We start from the raw sequence: 16,270 nt of genomic DNA, 5'->3' as shown, positions 1-16,270 counted from the left end.
GGTAATGCTGAGGGAATTAGATTAGGAAATGAGTCACTGAAAGTAGTGGATGAGTTTTGCTATTTGGGGACCAAAATAACTGATGATGGTCGAAATACAGAGGATATAAAATGTAGACTGGCAATGGAAAGGAAAGCGTTTCTGAAAAAGAGATTGAAGTGTCAGGAAGTCTTTTCTATAAGTATTTGTATGGAGTGTAGCCATGTATGGAAGTGAAACATGGACGATAACTAGTTAGGACAAGAAGAGAATAGAAGCTTTCGAAATGTGATGCTACAAAAGAATGCTGAAGATTAGGTGGGTAGATCACGTAAATAATGAGGAGGTACTGAATAGAACTGGGGGAAGAGGAATTTGTGGTACAATATGACTAGAAGAAGGGATCGGTTGGTAGGACACGTTCTGAGGCATCAAGCGATCATCAGTTTGTATTGGAGGGAAGCGCAGAGAGAAAAAATCGTAAAGAGAGACCTAGAGATGAATACACTAAACAGATTCAGAAGGATATAGGTTGCAGTAGTTATTCGGAGATGAATATGCTTGCACAGGATAGAGTAGCCTACTATGGAGAGTTGCATCAAACCAGTCTCTTGACTGAAAACTACAACAACAACAATCACACATGGGGTGCACTACATCAACAGGTTCTTTCTTCACACCTGTACACAATTTAGAAAACAGAACCTTGTAAGCACAGAATTCATCACGTATTTCTCTCAGACTTAGTGGCAGTCCCTTCGCTTCTGTCAGCACCATATTGATACACTGGTCGAAATCGTGCATGTGCATGCTGTCCACATCGAGATGCTCAGCAATGTCGCTATGTACAGCTTTAACACATGGCAACCATCTGTTCAGTCTCTCGAACAAGATGCATAACACGTTTCACAGACTGAACAAGTTTGTAATGGTGGAACACTTCAGATAAATGGATGTGTCCCTTGATTCCACATGGAGTGCAGTGTTGTAAGGGATGGAGCTAGAGTCTGGAGGAGAATGGGATGGATAATACCCAGTTGTCATCTACCGGTTGATGTAGGGTTCTGCACAGCACAGTTAATTCCATTCCAGCTCCGTAAACCGCACTTTAACACTTCTGAATGCATTTGCAATCTCTAGGACAACACTCCAGCCTTGGTCTACTGACGCTTCTATACCAATATTTAAACGTTTTGAACCACTAGATCTTAAATCGTAAGTTGAAGTAAAAAGCAGTAGAGCACTGGATGGAATTAGCAGCTTCTCATCCACCGTATCTATACCTTGTTCTTGCAGTGACACTTGATTGTTCCCAGATGGTGCATATTCCGGTACCCAGTACTGACCTGCACCTTGTGAGGTAGGACCCCAGGCACACTTATCCTGGGAGTCAGGAACAGGCTGGGTGTTCTTGTTACATAAATCAACAAGCAGGATAGTTAATAGCAGCTTATTGTGCCACTCTAACATGCTGGCCAGGTCCATTACTCGATCCCATGGTGCAGCCAGGCCTGAAAAGCTAGAGGTCACCATAGGTTCTGACAAGCCACCAACAATTGCTGCTGCCAGACATGTCAGAGGTCACTGCAGGTTCGTGCAAGCCAGTGGCTGGTGTTGGTCTGGACATGCTGGAGGTCTCTGATGGTTCAGACATGTTGGAGCCTGCTGCTGAACTAGAAAGAAACAAGAAGCTTCCACAGACAAAGAGATGAACAAATAAATGGAACTTGTCAGGAAACGATAGACACATAGTGGCTACTTACTCTCCTACTTCTTCCTACCCTGGTGGGAGGCGCTGGATGGTCTTGGCTGCTGCTGCTGACACTTCATGCCTGCGACTGAGACTTGTGAGCCATCACATCCACCTTATATTACCCCATGTCGTAACATGACCGGATGCTGTGTTTCTGCATTCGCATTGCTGATGTCAATTTTTAGGGCGGAATGCTGGATTCCTTTTGGCTCCCTGAGAGAAAGTGGTGGGAGCCAAATCCCATTTGAAGTTCTCTCTGGTGATGGTTTTCTAAAATATCTCAATTGATCTGCAGGTGCTGAAGAGAACACACAACGACCCCCATCCACACAAGTCGCTGAAATGTATTCCTCCAGCGAAATATTTCCAAGCCCCACCACCAGCATCTCATAATAACAATATGCTTACATGGAGCAGGTAAACTACTCGTCTCTTGCAGTTTGGAAGACTGACTGCAATTTTCATGAGTTCCAGTACAACACCTGTCAGCAAGAGTTGCGAAATGTAACTTTAACCCCTTCTTCTACATTATCATTACTTGATGAACTGTATTTTTCTTACACTCCACTACTATCTTCACATTCCAATCCCCATGAAGTGAGCTGTGGAGAGTCATTGACCTTATGATTATAGGTGATATAGATGTTAAACTCCTCCCTGTTCACACCAACATCTCTTCCATTGAACATAGCACAAAGACTTATGTCGTTGTATCCCTGAGCTTGGCACAGACTGAAACTTCTGCACAAGTGGAGGAGTGGGTGAAGTGGGGGAGTACTGGGGCAGGAGGATGAGACCAGCAGCTCCCTCTGGTGGATTAAACTAGCTCAGTCGGTCCCTGCAAGTCAAGGTGAACACATACGCCTCTGAGTTAGGTTACTAGAGGTATCACAACTAAGATATAAATAAATAAACAAATGCAGGACCCTACCTCACATCCTCATTTCCAGAAGTTAGGTTGGCAGAACTGATCTTTTTCCACCATTTCCAGGTGTGCATCATAGGAGGGGTGAGGGAAGGGGAGGGCGAAGGAAGAAGTTAGGTTAGAGAAGGCAGTCCAATTGACATTGTCCCGCCAAAATTTCCTGTCATTTCCAGGGAATGGAGGGGGTGGGTGACGTCATGGAGGGCTGGGGATTCCGCCGCCATTTTGAATAAATTATCTGGGCTTGTGGAGCTTTGTTACACTACTTCCATAATGCTCTAAACATTCTCAATCAGAACGACCTTGCTGGCCCAGGTAGGGCTTGTCAAAGCACAAAGACAAATAGTAGCAACTCTCGCTGTATATGGGTGGACATTATCTTGCTGAAACGTTAACCCAGCACAGCTTGCCATGAAGAGGAAGAAAACAGGGTGTAGAATATCGTCAACATACCATAATGCTGTAAGGGTGCCGCAGATGACAACGAAAAGATTTTGCTATGAATTGAAATGGCACTCCAGACAATCACTCCTGGCTGTTGGGCTGAATCGTAGGTGACAATCAGATTGGTATCCCACTTCTATCGGATATGTCTCCAGACATGTTTTCGCTGGTCGTCGAGGCTCAATTTGAAGGAGCAGGTCTCAACATTGAAGACAATTCTACTCCAGTCAGTGAAATTCCGAGCCGAAGATGTGTCTGCTGTCGATATGTCACTTGTTTGCTATCCTTGCCAGCAGAGGTGAAATAGCGCTCCAGCGTCACACATTTATCCATTGGCCATTTTGTGATCAATCCAATATTTTCTCAGTCTGTTACGAGAGGGCTGGAGGGCAATTCGTTTCATGGAAAACGGTTTATCTAATTGTTCCTTCCACAAATGACTGATGAAAGTTAAATATTCGCCCTTTAAATGAGCGAAAGGAATCATTTAGAAACATGTTAATTGAACAAAAGAATCTCTATTACTAGAATCACGTTGCACATCGATGAGCCAGCAAGATTGCGCTCTCTTTGTAGCCGTAAGTGATCACTCTCTATTGTTCAGGGCTCTAAGCACTATGGGACTTAACAGCTGAGGTCTTCAGTCCACTAGACGTAGAACTACTTATACCTAACTAAACTAAGGACATCGCACACATCCATGCCCGAAGCAGGATTCGAACCTGCGACCGTAGCAGCTCCAGACTGAAGCGCCTAGAATCGCTCGGCCACAGCGGCCAGCTTCGTTACCATTTTTGACAAATCTCTTATCTCGTTCCAGCACCACACACGGTCTGGTCAACTAAGTAGTCACGCGATAGCACTGCAGGTGCCACGGTGGCACCCTCTATACTCAGCTCAAAACATACTGGCCACCTATCCTGTCCATGCATCAAACCTAACCAACACTTATTCACTGCACTTCCACCCCATCTAAAGAACAGTTCACCAATTCTGATTTTGCTGTTGTTTTGAGAAAAAACGTTTTCACGCTTGCATTCAACATTCTGGCGGATACACCGTGTATTAAAGCACCAACATTTCACTTTTGCAATGGATTATCTCACGATTGCATTGATCTGTGATCTTGTACTGTTAATCTCTGAATTATTTTATCTAGACAAATATCATTACGCTACATTAATTATTTTTTGGTCTTGAGATTTTATCCCGTCAGTGCATTTCATGCACCTTATGACAGACAACCTGAGTCAGATGATGTAAGTTGGGTTGCCAGTCTTAAGGTGCACGCAATAGCAGAGATGTTTCATTTTGCCCAGACTGTATACAAGTAACTATTCAGCTACAGTGTCAATCTTTTCCTGTATTCTTACATTTGTATGCAGGCACTTTGTTTTTCTTTCCAGGTTTCAAGTTTTGTGGTGTTCGTCACATCTTGGTGCGTGGGCGTCGCGTTACTCTTCTCTGCGTACGTTTTCTTCATTCCTGGAAGGCCGTACAATGCACTTGAGGCAGCAATCTACGGTGCTCTTAATCATCCTGCCATGGCAGTGCTGATATGCATTTACGGATTATTTCCAGTCATTTCAAACTCAAGTAAGCTGCTTTATTTTCTTTGTGTACTTACGTCAAGATTAGTGACGATGTGTCTGTTTTGGTTGTGATAACTGCATTTCTAATTATTATCACCGCACCTTTCAATGGATACGTGAATGAACAAGAAAATTTCCCACACAGCTTGTATTTCTTAAGATGTTTCCTTATTACACAACTAGTTGCGACTTAAAAAGCCATTTAATTGGATTTGTGCAGAGCAAGCTGCCATACACTTGAAAATTGGACTGAATTCAGTCGGAGATGTCTCTTTAAGCTGAAGTAGGTTATCTTGCTGAGAAGAGGCCTTACTAAATACAGTCTGAGTTGTAAAATGTCACCTGACTCAACAGATTTATGGCTGTGGTGCTCACTATGAAGATGACTGGAGGCTTGCTTCTCCGTCATGTAGTTAATGATGCATGAGTTAACAGATAACATTATTGAAGTCTGTATTTACCCGCGTTAGAAGATACACTAAATGATGATGGTGTTGATTGTTCACTGTTCGTCAAATATTTCTGTTCCTTCTGTCTACATGTGGTGAAGTCCGAATCAGCACACCTTCAGGACGAGTGGGATGTTGAGGTCACATAATTGAAGAGATTTCACTCTTTATTGACTTAAAATTAGACAAATTTCCAGCAAAATGCACTATAGTCCGTTGCTACACTCAATTAATGCTTTACCTTCAATCGTTCATTTACATTTCCTTATTTCATAACTCTGCATTCTGAGACAAGTGTTCCTTAACAGTGTTTCTTACATAATAACCTTATTTTCAAGTATGTATACGAAGAAGTCCATTTTGGATAACTATGATTTCATTTGTGAACAGAAAACATTATTTTGAGCTTTCAGTTTTTTTTCTTACATAAAAATTCTGTCTAGTTGATTATGGAGAGACGAGTCAGTAGCTCAACTATTAATACTTTTAAAAACGTGGTATACGGTTCGATTATATAAAGATTAGCTGCTAACTTCAGCCAGTATTCTAATGGTCCATTTTTGAAGACTGAAAGTGCTATCTTTTCCTATTGCATTAATCTATACCCAGAAACCACAACAAGGAACTGAGTAAACGAAGAAATACAATTGAACTAAATAATGTAACTTTGTACATATATGTGACATATCTATAAGATAATTGTATGCTAATGACATTTGCCTTGGTAGTGTTTGATATGAAGTATGTAGAGTTTAACGTTTTCTTTAAACTCAAAGTATTACCTTTTCTCTTGAAGCTGTATTCGTGCTGTTAGTTTTCCTAACATGAAAGAATATTTGCTTTACTGGTCGTAAACAATTTTTTTCACTCTCTTTATCTTTAGGTTACTTCCTCTCTTGATAAGTGTTGTGTTTTACCACCTTCTTACTGTCAACAAGTAGAAATTTGTCTTCAAGCCTAATAATGTCTACAACAGTTTAGTATTGATCCTAATATGAATAATTCAGAGTTACATTTATCAACATATTTCGCATGTGACACATGTTTAACTAATAATTTGGCTATATTTGATGAATGTTTCACTTTTACACTTTGTATCCTATTTCTTTTAAGTAAAGCTACTCGTTAGATACTCTATTAGCGCTAGTTCTTCTCCTTTTCACTGTAGTTTTTTATGGTCAGCAGTCTCAAATTACTTTGATGGGACTGAAAACAATGTCGCTGTTGTTGATGCCAAGTGCCTCAAGGACCGCTTTATGGACTTTGCTATTGACAGCTTTTGGGCTTACGGCACTGCAAGAGCGAAATTACACTACACTTACAAGGCTGTCTTTATTAAGATCATTCGTTGGTCTGCTTGTCAGAATACAATGCATTTTATTATCCTTATTGAAATAATGTCAGCAGAAATTTCTAAATTCTTATTCTCTCTCTCTCTCTCTGTAGTAGTAGCTCAATATTTGTGTTTCTGATACGTCCCCAGTCTATATGCCTGTTGGTTTCTCTTTTACTCTTTCCCATTCTATAATGTTTTAGTGGCATTTGTGTTTGGTATTGTTTGTGTTGGCACTGATCTATTTTTTATTGCTAGCAGTGCCACCACAAACTCATGTTCCAGCGTTCTGTACTGCTGTGCTACTCACACACTCACACACACACACACACACACACACCACACACACACACACACACACACATTATATATATATTCACCAATTTATGGTTAATAGTAACAGACTATGTTTTTTGAGTAAAGAATTTAAATTACTCACAGGTACATGTCTCCTGTTCTCTTGACCACACAGTCGTTTCCATAATTAAGAGAAAACCACCCAGTTTGGGGCAGAGAAACTTTCGTCGTATCCAAGATGACGAAGGTCTTCGACAGGGTCACCTAAGCAAATACAACCTTAAAATCTATTACAAGTGGGGTATAGAGCTGTGTCACTCAAATACAGCTGTTACCTGGTTGTAGTACTTACAAGGTAAACAGTGTCCCTTTAATTGGTTTTAGTTATATGGCTTGAAGTCTATTTAATGATGGTCTGTACTCACAAACAAAATCTAGGACAACTTCTGCAGAATCAACTGAAGTAGCAATAATGATCACAATTCCGAACTAAATCCACACCTTGTTTACGTGTAATAAAGTACCTACAAAATTAACGACGCTTGAAATCGGTGATAAATTAGTTCTTTTCCGATTCTAAGCCATCGACTGTTATACAAAGCACTCTCAGTTTCGTAGTTTTTGTTCTTTGTGGTCTAAATACTTGAAGGCTGCCAAACAAAACCTGTAGAACATTACGTCTATATTTTAATTCACTGTGCATTTTAGCGTATGGAAATTATATCTAAAGACTTAAGAGTAGTGCACAGTATCACTTAAGAAAACTGTAAAAGAAGAACTAAAGGATAAAACAGAAGACATGATTCTATTGAAAGAACGTGTTGCAGTAAAACTATAAGCATTCGATCCCCCACCGGTCTTCTGACTGGTTTGATGCATCTTCATTGCCAACCTCTTCATATCAAAGTAGCACTTGCAACCTCTGTCCTCAATTATTTGCTTGATGTAGTCCAATCGCTGTCTTCATCTACAGTTTTTGCCCTCTACAGCTCCCTCTAGTACCATGGAAGTAGTTCCCTAATATCTTAAGAGATGTCCTATCATCCAGTCCCTTCTCTTTGTCAGTGTTTTCCACATATTCCTTTCCTCTCCGATTCTGCGCAGAACCTCCTTATTCCTTACCTTATCAGTCAACCTAATTGTCAACATTCACCTGCAGGACCACATCTCAAATGCTTCGCTTCCCTTCTGTTCCTGTTTTCCCACAGTCCGTGTTTCACTACCATACAACGCTGTGCTCCAGACGTCATTCTCAGAAATTTCTTGCTCAAATTAAGGCTTATGTTTGATACTAGTAGACTTATCTTGGCCAGGAATGCCCTTTTTGCCAGGCGTAGTCTGCTTTTGATGTCCTTTCTCCGATCGTCTTTGGCTGTTTTGCTGTCTAGGTAGGATAATTCCTTAACTTCATCTACTTCGTGACAATCAGTCTTCGTGTTAAATTTCTCGCCGTTCTCATCTCTTCTACTTCTCATTACTTTCGTCTTTCTTCGATTTACTCTCAGTCCATATTCTGTACTCATCAGATTGTTAATTTCACTCAGAATATCAGGTAATTCACCTTCACCTTCATCCAGGATAGCAATGTCATCAGCGAATCGTATCGTTCATATACTTTCACCTTGAATTTTAATTCCACTACTGAACCTTCCTTTCATTTCCATCATTGGTTCTTCGATATACAGATTGAACAATAGGGGGGAAAGACTATATCCCTCTCTTACACCCTTTTTAATCCGAACGCTTCATCGTTGGTCGTCCAATCTTATTATTCCCTCTTGGCTTTTGTACATATTGTTCATTGCCCGTCTCTCTCTATAGCGTTCCCCTATTTCCTCACAATTACATCTTACACCATTTTACATTGTCGAACGCTTTTTCCATGTCGACAAATCCTATGAACGTGTCTTGATTTTTCTTTAGTCTTGCTTCCATTATCAACCTCAACGTCAGAACTGCCTCTCTCTCTTTTACCTTTTCTAAAGCCAGACTGCTCGTTATCTAGCACATACTCAATTTTCTTTTCCTTTCTTCTGTGTGTTATTCCTGTCAGTAGTTTGGATGCATGAGCTGTCAAGATTATTGTGCGATAATTCTCGCATTTGTCAGCTCTTGCAGCCTTCGGAATTGTGTGGATGTTATTCTTCCGCAATTTAGATGGTATGTCGCCTGTTTCATACATTCTACATACCAAGATGAATAGTCGTTTTGTTGCCACTTCCCACGATGAATTTAGAAATTCTGATGGAATGGTATCCACCCCTTCTGCCCTATTTGATCTTAAGTCTTCAAAAACTCTCTTAATGCTGATTCTGATACTGGATCCCCTATCTCTTCTCAATCGACCCCTGTTTCGTCTTCTATCAAATGGGACAAATCTTCCGCTTCATAGAGGTCTTCAATGTACTCTCTCCACCTACTCGCTCTCTCCACTGCATTTAACGGAGGAATTACCATTACACTCGTAATGTCACCACCCATGCTTTTAATGTCACCAAAGATCGTTTTGACTTTCCTGTATGCTGATTCAGTCCTTCCGAGAGTCATTTCTTTTTCGATTTCTTCACATTTTTCATGTGGCCATTTCGTCTTAGTTTCCCTGCACTTCCTAGTTATTTTACTCCTCAGTGACTTGTATTTCTGCATTCCTGAAGTCCTCTAAATATTTTTGTACTTCCTCTTTTCATCTATGAAGTGAAGTATTTCTTCTGTTACCCATGGTTTCTTCGCAGTTACCCTCTTTGTACCTACATATTTCTTTTCAACTTCTGTGATTGTTCTTTTAAGAGATGTCCATTCCTTTTCAACTGCACTGCCTACTGGGCTATTCCTTATTGCTGTATCTATAGCCTTAGACAACTTCAAGCGTATCTCGTCATCCCTTGCACTTCTGTATCCCATTTCTATGTGTATTGATTCTTCCTGACTAATCTGTTGAAATTCAGCCAACTCTTCATCACTATTACATTGTGAGCTGAGTCTATACCTGCTCCTGGGCACACCTTACAATCCAGTATTTGATTTCGGAATCTCTGTCTGACCATGATGTAATGTAACTGCAATCTTCCCGTATCACCCGGTCTTTTCCAAATATACCTTCTCCCCTCGTGATTCTTGAACAGAGTATTTGCTACTACTATCTGAAATTTATTACAAAACTCAATTAGTCTTTCCAATTAGTTGTTCTCCTCTCTCACTCCTTGCCGTAAACCCATATTCTCATATAACCTTTTCTTCTATTCCTTCCCCTATAACTGCATTCCAGTCCCCCATGACTATTAGATTTTCATCTCCCTTTATTACTGCATTATTCTTTCAGTAGCCCCATATACTTTCTCTGTCTCTTCATCTTCAGCTTGCGACGTTGGCGTGTATATCTGATCTATCGTTGTCGGTGTTGGTTTGCTGTCGATTCTGACAAGAACAACCCTACCATTGAAGTGTTCATTGTAACACACTCTTTGCCCTACCTTTCTATTCATAACGAATCCTACTCCCGTTATACCATTTTCTTCTGCTGTTGACATTACCCTATACTCATCTGACCAAAAATCTTTGTCTTCCTTCCATTTCTGTTCACTGACCCTACTATATCTAGAATGAGCCTTTCCATTTCCCTTTTCAGATTTTCTAGCTTCCCTACCACAATCATAGTTGAGACATTCCCCGCCCCGACTTGTAGAACGTTATCCTTACGATGATTATTCAATCTTTTTCTTATGGTCACCTCCCCTTTGGCTGTCCCTTCCCGGAGATCCGAGTGGGGAACTATTCCGCTCTGTCCGCTCATACGCCCTCTTTGACATGGCCGTTGGCAGAATGAGGGCGACTTCTTATGCCAGAAGTCTTCAGCTCTCAGGGTTGTTTGTTAATCAAAATTTAAGTGGTGGCGCGTTTTGAATCCAGGACCGGGGACGTTTCGATTACTAATCAAGGTCCCTACTCCTAGGTCACGGGCTCGAACCTACTGGTAACAGATTTAGTAGCCCTCCTCTCAATTACCTCCATGTCTTCCTTTAATCTGACCTGGTACGGATCCCAAACACTGAAGCAGTGCTCAACAGTAAGTCACACCAGAGTCCTGTATACGGTCTCCTTTACAGATGAACCACACTTTCCTAAAATTCTCCCAAGAAACCGAAGTCGACCATGCGAATTTCCTACAACAGTCCTCATATGCTCGCTCCATTTCAAATCTCTTTGCAACGCTACTCCCAGGTGTATAACCGACGTGACTGTGTCAAGGAGGGCCCCACTGATGCTATATCCGAACATCACTGGCTTATTTCTCCTACTCATCCGCATTAACTTTGGTTGTTCCACATTCAGAGCTAGGTGCCATTCATCACAACATTTAGAAATTTTGTCTAAGTCGTCTTTTATCCTCCTACAGTCACTCCAACTTCGACATCTTACCGTATAACACAGTATCACCAGCAAACAACCACAGATTGCAGCCCGCCCTGTCCGCCAAATAATTTGTGTATATAGACAGCAATAGGAGTTCTATCACACTTCCATGGTGCACTCCTGACGGTACCCTTGTCTCTGCTGAACACTCGCCGTCGTACTGGATTCAATAACTTAAGAAGTCTTCGAGCCACTCTCATATCTGTGAACCTATTGCATATGCTTGTACCTTCTTTAACAGCCAGTTTGTTAACTGTGATTACGTATCCCCTTTCTTACTAATCCAGAACCTTTTTTATCCTTTCACTAAAGTGATTTATATTGTCTCAGGAAATCTTTCTCAGAAGGAATATCGTTTGTAGGTATGTCTTCCTCAAAATTCATACGTCAGCTTCAGTTGTTTTTCTGCATATAAAGTTCATTTCCATTTTTCTTAGATTTTTAAGAGTATGACTTGGCAGTGAAAACACACAGACTGTCTCATGTTTCGCGAATAGTCTCGTGATATCTGCACTGACAGTGTTTCTCCTCTGTTTCAGAGATCATTCTTAACTTTCTATCGGCGAAAATATTTGTTATCTTCGGTCGGCTCTCATTCGCCGCTTACCTGATCCACACCATACCGCAGATCTACGACCAGGGCAGTCTGCGCCAGCCACGACATATTGACGCATACTCTGGGGTAAGTTTCTGAAAATGAATGAGTACATGTTTTTCTGAAACAGGAATTATAACAAGCATGTCAAAACATAGCATACTAACGTGTATTACATGAATGATTTGAAAGACCGTATACTCCAAACAATAAGTAGTGAGCGCCATTAAGTTTATAAATAAACTAGAAAACCCGGCAATGCTTCGTAATTGCTATATATGTATGGGAAATGCGTATAAATCCCAAATTCCTTGTTTCCCCTCTCTCTCACCGGATATCTTCTCCTCCTCCTCACTTTCTCTGTCCACATCATCATCCTCCTCCGCCGCCCCCCCCCCCCCCCCCCCCCCAGTAGAGCATCTGTCAAGACCATTTCTAGATATGTGGTAACTACGCTTCTCATTTATGTATTACATATGCATGTATACAGTACATATATTACAAAAATGCGTAGTCTATGTCCATCCTAACGTTCATTTGAGGGTCGTGTATAAATTTATGATAATATATACATATTAACTGTGAAAATGATTTTTTTCTGTTTTGAAAACACGTGACAGTAGAACTGTCAAACTGAACGTATTTTCTTTTCTTTTTCGTTCCAAAAATACCATTACCATTCACAATTACGAACAAAAAAAGCCAAATCGGTCGAGCCGTTCTTAGGTGATGATCTTTTACAATTGATTTTAATGTCCTGCTTTTCCGATGGATTTTTTCAAATATTGTCTTTCAAACAATCCTTGGCCTGATAATTAAGAACACAACAAATACAAAAATCAACCAAATCTCTGGAGCCGTTCTTTGTTGATGATATCTGATACATGCAGCAAACGATTTTTATTTATATAGATTACACTCAGGTGACAATAGTCATGGGATACCTCCTTTTGCCCGGCTTAGAGCAGCAGCTGGATGTGGCATGAAGAGAACATCACAGCACAACGTCTTCCATTGTGCTCTCTATGCAAGCGGTCTAACCAGAAGACTTCCGAAAGTATACAAGGAAGTAAATGTGATTCAGTGGACCAATAATATGTTCCTAATTTTCCAAGCACCGTTACTGCTGCCTTTTGCCTCATTACTATTTGCAATTTCGTGAGTTGTACTGACAGAGTGTTTCTTGCGTGTAAGGAGAGTTGATCCCTATGAACAGTCTAATGAACACAGAATGTGGATTCAGAGTAAATCGAAGAAAGACGAAGATAATGAGAAGTAGCAGTAATGAAAAAATCGGGAAACTTAACATTAGAATAGGTGATAGCGCAGTAGATGAAGTTAAGGAATTCTGCTCTCTAGGGACCAAAAACTCTTGACGGACGGAGCAGGGAGGACATACTAAGCAGACTAGTACTGGCAAAAGGGTATTCCTAGCCAAGACAAGTCTACTAATATCAAACATAGACCTTAATTTCAGGAAGAAATTTCTAAGAATGTACGTCTGGTGCACAGTGTTGTATGGTAGTGAGGTATGGACTGTAGAAAAACTGGAAAATAAGAGAATCGAATCATTTGAGATATGGTGCTACAGAAGAAAATTGAAAATTAGATGAACTGATAAGATAAGGAACGAGGAGGTTCTCCACAGAACAGGAAAGGAAAGGAATATATCGAAAACACTGAGGCGAAAAAAGGACAGGATGATAGGACATCTTTAAGATATCACGGAATAATTTTCATTGTACTAGAGGGAACCGTAGAGGGTAAAGCTGGCGAGGAAAACAGAGATTGGAACACATACAACAAATAATTGAGGATGTAAGTTGCAAGTGCTATTCTGAAATGAAGAGGTTGGTACAGGAGGGGAATAGGCCGCGTGAAACCAGTCAGAAGACTGAAGAAAAGAAAAGAAAACCTTGAAGAAGAAAAGTAAAAAAATGCAGTTTACACATTATTATTACAGGCCACATAAGTTTTATTGAATGCTGCACTACACGTCAAAGTGGAACAGATACCTGTCGCTATTTGCCAGCATCATCACCAAAGATCTGTAAACTACTGTCGGGAAGTTCTACAAGTCGGTCAGTTCCTCGACGCTAGAAATATGTTTCTTGGTCACGCAACCATTCAATGACCGCTGTGTGAACCTGTTCATCACTAGAAAATCTCTTCTCCACCAGATGTTCTGTCATCTTGTCGAAAAGATGGAAATCGAGTGGTGCAAGATCTTCCTTTCCTATCAGCATCACACACTGAAACATCCACTTAGAAAAAATTTGTAAATGACTGTGCTGGTAAACCTCTTACGTTATTTGATTTTCAAACAGCTGACCAAAACTGAACGTACTCAGACATTTCTCTCTTTACGTATTCTGATCATCACTAAACTGACACACAATATTTTTAGCGCAACGCAATCTGACTTTCAATAATCCCTACAAAAGGATGGCCCTGACTAACAATAACCTATACCTTTCATGAATCACTTACCTCACAAAAATCTTCGTTACTCGAGCTACTGCAATACAGCGAGCGCCAATACTGCCAGCTAAATAAAAGATTCTAACTACCGAAAGCGCTAACTACTGATAGGCATAGTTAGAAAATGAAAGATTTTGATAGAGAACAAACAATGTATTTACCTTAATAATGTTCAAAGGTCATAATATATATCAGTTCATGACATCCAGTCTTACAAATTTCTTTTTCTGGCGGACACACGTCCAGATCTTCCTCTCTCAGAATTCTGCCATCTCTCTCCCAACATCCACCACTGCTGGCGACTCACCTCCAACTGCGCAACGCTACGCGCTCTTCACGTCCAACTGCCCAACACTACAATAGCGAATATTCAAACAATGCCAACCAGCCACAGACTGCACACAGCACAGTCAGTGATTTTCATACAGAGCGCTACGTGGCGTTACCAATATAAAAACCTAAACAGTCTACTTACAACATGTCTGTGCGGCCTTATTCGAATTGCTTGCACTGCTTGAGTGCGACTGGATGCAACCTTGCATATACTCTACCCCGGGATGAAAGGTCCTAGTAGGGAGTTAAATGTCGCAACTTGCTGTACACCTGTGCCTGGTGAAGGAGGTGTTCCACGTGTTGTCCTCATATTTGGATGCAATTTTGCGCTCGTTTGTGCATTGAGGTACGAATTATTTCGAACACTTCTTATCATCTCGTCAATCTTGACAAGACTGTACGGTTCGATGATCCAGTTCTTCAGCTGTATCACTTCACTAATGAGATGATGAATCCAGAGGATTCAGGATGGGTGACCTTGGGGGCTGTGACACAGGCTCTGCTCGACCTGTCTAACTTGCACCACCTGTTCCCCACCATGCTTCTGCCACATTCCTCTACGTTGCATAAGCTGTGGTAGGCTGTGGATGAAATATGAGTGGAATTATACGCGGATTAAATCGGAACGTTTACAGTTGGAATTCATTTATCCTAACCAGAATAATACGAAGGTCATTCCAAAAATCATTAAAACTATTATATATCGTGAAAACCTGTGACAATACCGTAATCGCAGTAAATACATTCCAAAGCTCGCGAAAACATTACCAAAATCAAGTGACAGATTGCGACTGCTTGCGAGGATGGCTCGGTACCAGCTCCAGAAGCATTCAGAGTGATGTCGGCCGTGCTACAAGATGGATCCTCCCCCATTCCACCTACTCACCAAGCATCAGTTCACGCGACTTCGACCTCATTCCACAACTGAAAAGAACAGTACGTGGGAGGCGCTTTGCAAACAGGGCGAATGCCCTCACGGCATTTAGGAATTTCGGGGACACTGACTGCAATGCCAGCACCATTCAGAGCTGCACCTTTTTTAGATTGAAGTCAGCTGATAGGTACACCTACTTAAAGGGAGTTCCTCTAACTAAGTAATTACCTTCAGAAGACGTCATGTTTCCAGGTAGCGAAGGAATTAGCATATTTCATCAAAATAAAAGAGGTATTAGAGATAAAGTTAGTGAACTGCTTATAGATGTTGACTCTGAAATTATTGGTATATCAGAGCACCACGTACATAATTTGACAATTCAGAAGCTTCTATTATCAGGATACAGATTAGCTGGCTGTTTTTAAGAAGTTCCTTGCAGAGTGGAGGAGTGGCCATGTACATAAAAAAACAATATTCCATTTGAGTCCATAGACGTATCATGGCACAGCACTGAATAGATATTTGAATGTTGTGCTGGGGCAGTTGAATTTAGTGAAACTAAACTTTTAATTTTTGTTGTTTATAGAACCCCTAACTGTGACTTCAGAGTGTTTCTGCTCAATCTAGAGAGGGTTCTCCATTTACTTTATAGGAAGTTCCAGAAATTAGTTACATGTGGTGATGTCAATATTAATTTTTTATATGATTGTGCAAGAAAAAGGATGTTGGTAGATCTCCTAAATTCATATGATCTGGTGCAGACTGCATTTTTTTCCAACGAGGGTGCAGCCTAACAGTAGCACAG

General features: G+C 40.8%; 1 protein-coding gene across 1 annotated transcript in view; it reads left to right on the top strand.

Annotated features, from left to right (window-relative positions):
• The window catches only part of LOC126236459 (nose resistant to fluoxetine protein 6-like), a 350,515-nt gene that overhangs the window by 321,796 nt on the left and 12,449 nt on the right, over positions 1–16,270 (top strand). The window contains exons 11-12 of the mRNA XM_049945777.1: positions 4,508–4,697; positions 11,722–11,864. Of these exons, the coding sequence (XP_049801734.1) occupies positions 4,508–4,697; positions 11,722–11,864 (333 nt within the window). The remainder of the gene's footprint in view (positions 1–4,507; positions 4,698–11,721; positions 11,865–16,270) is intronic.

This window comes from Schistocerca nitens, chromosome 2 (genome assembly GCF_023898315.1).
Source record: "Schistocerca nitens isolate TAMUIC-IGC-003100 chromosome 2, iqSchNite1.1, whole genome shotgun sequence".
NCBI classification, from domain to species: Eukaryota; Metazoa; Arthropoda; class Insecta; order Orthoptera; family Acrididae; genus Schistocerca; species Schistocerca nitens.
Note: the sequence above shows the minus strand (reverse complement) of the source record. Positions and strands in the feature narration are given on the sequence as shown.